This window comes from Pteropus alecto, unplaced genomic scaffold (assembly GCF_000325575.1).
Source record: "Pteropus alecto unplaced genomic scaffold, ASM32557v1 scaffold24, whole genome shotgun sequence".
Classification (NCBI taxonomy): Eukaryota; Metazoa; Chordata; class Mammalia; order Chiroptera; family Pteropodidae; genus Pteropus; species Pteropus alecto.
The window spans coordinates 7,880,762-7,886,303 of record NW_006439192.1 but is presented as its reverse complement, the minus strand read 5'-3'; the positions used below and the strand labels follow the sequence as shown (position 1 = coordinate 7,886,303).

Here is a 5,542-nt window from a genome sequence, read left to right as displayed (position 1 = left end):
TTCTGCTTTGTTTAAGTTGTTGTTAGGCAGAACACTAAGAATGACTCAGCTCTGCATCCCAGTTTAAGTTCTGCCTCTCCAAAGCCAACAGTACACTTACACACACACACACACACACACACACACACACACACACACATTCATATCACTCTAAAGCAGATTTCCTTTCATTGACTTCCTAACTTACATGATTAACCTTGCCTACATTTGGTCAAATTTGCTAATGTGTACTCCCTTCCCTTCTCCCTACCACTCATCACCCAGAAACACTGTATTTCTAATGGCTGCTGGCATCTTACTAACTCTACCTAGCTGGGTCTGGCTGCCCTTCAGTCCCAGCGTGACATGTAATTAGCACCAAAAAGTGATGAATATACCAATTTGCTCTTCACAGCTGATGCTGAATAATCTTTTTATTTTAATTTCTGATTAATCTGACTAATGATATAAAGATCATTGTGTTTAGTTTATGCCCAGTTAAATATCTGTTATGGTATGCAAAACCTCCTGGCAGTTATCATGTGATATTCTGAATTGATATCAGCAATATAATGAATACACAATTCCCTCAATACCAAATTTAGTAAGCACAGGACCCAACTCCGAAAAGATGAGAAGAAATACATCTTCTCCTCCATAAATACTAGTGGCTCACTTCTACCTTGGTCAAGCTTATTTACTTATCATATTTGCTAAATGCTTAGGCCTTCCACAGACCAAATGCAAAGGAAATCAGGCATGCCAAAGTGTTTTCAAGGGGAGCTCCACCATCTTTTCCTTGAGAGGTAAGCAGTAACTCGGCTTTAGAGAAGAATGTCAGCAAACAGAGGGAGAAAGGCAAACACCCTACTTACCATAGAAGAGGAAAGCTTTGGTCATGTGATGATGTAGGTAGGTCCGATTGATGGTGAAGAAACAGGTATCTACTCCACACTGGCCCAGCCTTCCAGTTTCTCCAGTCAGTGGGGACCACCAGAGCATAATGGGGTAGCTATCAGTTTCCAAATTTTTTCTCCTATTCAAGGTCAGTGCTTCTTTCTTAGGGAATGGATAGAGATGTGTAGGCTCTTCCTCAATTTTTGCATGTCCATCTTGCAAATTAGAATTTTTAAGCTTCTTCCTTTCAAATTTTCCCAGCTCAATCACTACCTAAAAAAAAAAGACAATTATTCCCAAAGTCAGACTGTTTAATTTCCTTTCGCACACCTCCCATTCATCTTAATGATTTAGCCTCTTATTAGTTTCTATTGTTGCTGTAACAAATTACCATAAACTTGGAGATTTAAAACAATACACATTTATTATACAGTTCTAGAGGTCAGAAATCTGAAACAGGTCTCACTGGGCTAAAATCAAGGTGTCAGCAGTACTACATTCCTTTCCGGGAACTCTAGGGGCAGGGGGATGGGGGAATCATTTTCTTGCTTTTCTATCTTCTTCAGCCAACCACAATTGTTGACTCGTGGCCCCCTTTCTCCATCTTCAAAGTCAGCAACGTTGCATCTCTCTGATCTTTCTGTCGTCACATCTTTCTCTGAACACAGGCAGGCAAGGTTCTCAATGGGCCCGCACAGATAATTCAGGACAATTTCATTTCAAAATGTGTCACCTTCATCCCATCTAAAAAGTCCCTTTAGCGATGTAAGATAACATATTTAGGTTCCAATGATTAAGGCATGAATACAGCCTCTAAAATATGTACCAACAAGGATACTTAATTCTACTAAACACAGAACAGATACAGTTCTCCTTCATTTCATAGGCCCATAGGCCCAGAAATAGTTTTGTCTCCTAATGAAACCTGTGAGAGTCAGGCCTATTACCTGGCTATCATTAGAGATTACGTTCTAGGGAAGATGAGCTATAAATTATCAAGTGGTTTCTTTTTATTAGAATTAAAGAAGTCATAACATGGGACTTAAATTTCTAGTAATATCCTCCTCTGTGGCATCAAGATGGTGAAGCAGACTGTGAGTACTGGGATCCCTCCTACATTTTTATTTATTTCAGGATAGTTGGTCACTGGACAGTTAGGCCAGCAGTAACAGTAATCTGAGGGGCAGAGTGGGCAGAGTGGAATAAGAGGGGCAGTTGTTCTCCAAAAGTGCTGCCTTTTCATCAAACTTTAAGGTTTGATATTGAAATGGCGTTATAAATGCGTTTTAGTGAAAGCAATATAAAAGTAGAGGCTGCTCTGTTTCATATACAACATAAACGTAGTAGTCAGGCTATGCAACAATTAAAGCAGTTAAAGGCACGTTTTTATGTATTAACTCCTTTACCAGTCAACAGAGGACATGACCTGTGTTGCCTCCTGACAGCAGTCAAAGGCCTACTTTCTTTATTTGCTTGCTGCTCCTGGTGCGAGAATAGGGCCACTGCCTACTGATACGGTATAGAGCCCGTAACTCCCTAGGGAAGGTCTGCAACTTGCACTGGATTCTCTCTCTCTCTATATATATATATAAACCAAGTAGTATTCCAAGAGGAGTAAAGAATGATATTAGCTTTAAAAATCATGGATCACCTGTGACACTAAAGTCAGCATTAGAACAGTAAAACAATCACTGAAAACTCAAGGCTAACTAACCCTTGCCAATAGCTTTCTCAGCATTTTTGTGACAACATATTAACGTGGCTCTTCCCCAGTAGCTTGATGGAATGGAGTTGACTTGTAGCCAAACACTCTCTATCTTTTCACCCAATCTTTCCTGCAAATGTACAACCAACAACTTCAAAGAAAAGCTTTTAGAAAGCCATGGATATAACTTCAAAGACAAATTTTGCTCATCAATGACTATTACATGAGGTATAAGTTTCTTTCCAAATAATAGAGATTGCCGTAGGACAGATTTTCAGTCAAACAGCCTTTTAAAAAAATATCTAGCCTCAGATATCACTACCAGGTGGTAGGAAATATGGGCAATAGAGGAACATATTACAGAAAACCACGAAGATAAAATCAGCCAAATCTAAAATTTGGGAAATTCAAAAGGACAAATAATCCAATTTCTTCAACAAATCCATGACACGGAATAAAAGTTAAAGCAGAAGAAACTTTTATAGTGAAAAAAAATCAAAAGCAAAAACCTACAAAACTTGAGACATACCAAATAAATGCAATATGTGGAATTTGTTTCTTCCAGATTCAAACCAACCCATTATAAAAGACTTTTTAAAAGATAATCAGGGATCATTTAACATGGCCTGGGATACAGATGATACAAGTAATTATTGTTAATTTTGTTGGGTGTGACAATAATAATATGGTTACACTAAATTTTTTAAAGTTCCTACTGTTAGAGAATCATACTAAAGTAAATCCAGGTGAAATGTATGATGTCCTAGATTTGTTTTAAAATACTCCAAATGTATTCATGAATTACTTGTGCAATTAAAAGTAAGTAAAATTCAAGAAATAAGGATATATATATCCATCTAAAGAATTTTCATAGTACATACAAAATATAGTTAAATGTGAGTGAAAAATAATGCCTCAGATGAATGATTTCCTCCAGAGAACCACAATGTTTAGCTTAACTGTAGGACAGCATAACATTTTCAGGCTTAGATTATTTATTAATTATGTTTTAAGTTCTGTTATGGGCTGAATTGTGTCCCTTCCAAAATCATATTTTGAAGCTCTAACCCTTCATGACTTAGAATGTGACTGAGTTAGGACATAGGTTCTTCAAAGAGGCAATTAAGTTTAAATGAGGTCATTAGGCTATGCCCTAATCCAATATGATTAGTATCCTTATAAAAAGAGGAGATCAGCACACAGACAAGTACAGAAAGAAGACCATGTGCAGATACAGAGGGAAGATGGCGATCCACAAGCCAAGGAGAAAGGCCTCAGAAGAAACAACCCTGCTTGCTGACACCTTGATCTTGGACTTCTAGCCTCCACAACTGTGAGAAAATAAATTTCTGTTGTTTAAGCCACAGAGTGGTACTTTATTATGGCAGCCATAACAAACTAATACAGGATCCATGACATGATTTTTAAAAACTATATCCTTCCTTTACCCTACTTATATGGCAGATTATTTCATCTGTCTAACCTACAAACCAGTAAAATAAGAAATGGTCCTTAATACATGGGCGTTATATATTTTCACTTATAGTGTTTAGAAAAAAATAGCATTGTCCCAACTCTGAACATTGAAGCATTCAATGTGTCAGTTAGGACTGGGGGACAGCCCAAATCATACCACTGGTGGCAAAATGAAGCCAAGATCCAGACAAAGGTTCAGCTCCGGGAATCATACTCCCTGTCATACTCTGACAGATTAGAAATGGCATGTACACCAAAACATGTCGATTTACTCTGATATCAAAAGGAAAGCTCTTAGCTTAGACATGGGCATTCCTCATAACTACAAAAAGTGCTGAAGTAAATATCTAATAAGATCAAAGCTCTCTCATAACTTCTCATAGAAAGAAGCAGAACTCTCTAGCCCCTCCTGCTCAAGCAGGTCCTAGTACCTCCAAGACAGACAAGAAGGGAGTCGAGTGTTTCTTTTGACCAGAATTCAGATCTGGCAGCAGCAGGTGGCAGAAGAAGAGCGCCAGACTGTCTGCCAAAGTGCTCTTATAAGCATTATCTCATTCAATCCTAATCAAGAAAGGAGATTCTCTAAAGTGAAAAAGGCCAGAAAACATCTTCATTTCTATCAGCCCCACACCTGAACTACTCACGTCCACAAATTATCTTTGAAAGTCCTTTGGATTTTGAAACGGACAGCTGGTACTTGAATGGGTGCTAAATATATATTAATTCATATCTATACTTTTACTCTCTCTGTGTAATTGTACTTTAAATCAAAATCAGCAAATGAAGTTCAGAATAACCGACTAAAAATAAATGGGACAACTAAATATTTTGGTTCATTCACCTTGAAACAGTCCTTGGTCTGGTAGCATACATCAAGAATGACAAACTTATAAATGCAGATGTTTGTGTTCTGCAGAACAACAATTGTGTTCTCAGAATAGGCACTGCTTCTTCAAGAATGCCCTCTTTCAGGAGTGATCACAATAGGGGACTTTGAGGAAGCCATCAAATTTTGATCCAATAAGACAGAGCTCTACTTTCCTCTAAAACCAGGACCCTAAGAAAGTCACAAACTGATCCCCCAGCTCATAGATTTTGTTTCTACTTAACAGACCTACTCACTAAATCTGTTTCATCTGTTAAAAAATAAAATATTTCTACTGCCTTAAGCAGAAAACCCATGATCCTGAGAGATAAAGAAAAAAGTAAAGTATTTGGAGAGAATAGGGTCGGGCAGGAGTGGTGGCAAAGACCCAGGAATCAACACTGCAAAGCTCAAATTCTTGGTACCTGGAGCGTGACAAGCAAAAAGATGGTAGCTGTGATGCACAGGCAAGATGCCAAAAACTTCCTCCTCTGAATCCGAACCATGCTGCCCAGCCGTGAGTGACTGACAGAGGGCTGGCCTGGTTACCAGGTGTTCTCCAGTCGGCCCATAGCCTGAGACAATCTCATGTGGAGGAACCATCTGGGTGCCAATTTCCT

General features: G+C 38.5%; 1 protein-coding gene across 2 annotated transcripts in view; it reads right to left on the bottom strand.

The window, feature by feature from the left end:
- FUT10 (fucosyltransferase 10) overlaps positions 1-5,536 on the bottom strand; it is a 57,998-nt gene extending 52,462 nt beyond the window's left edge. Inside the window, exons 1-2 of one of the 2 annotated variants that reach the window (XM_006916324.3) lie at positions 5,348-5,536; positions 855-1,149 (exon numbers count right to left, since the gene is read on the bottom strand). In XM_006916324.3, the coding sequence (XP_006916386.1) occupies positions 855-1,149; positions 5,348-5,428 (376 nt within the window). In that variant the 5' untranslated portion in view covers positions 5,429-5,536. Of the gene's footprint in view, positions 1-854; positions 1,150-5,347 lie in introns of those variants that run through there. The other variant, XM_015592907.2, reaches the window with a different exon arrangement.
- Positions 5,537-5,542: the final 6 nt, after the last annotated feature.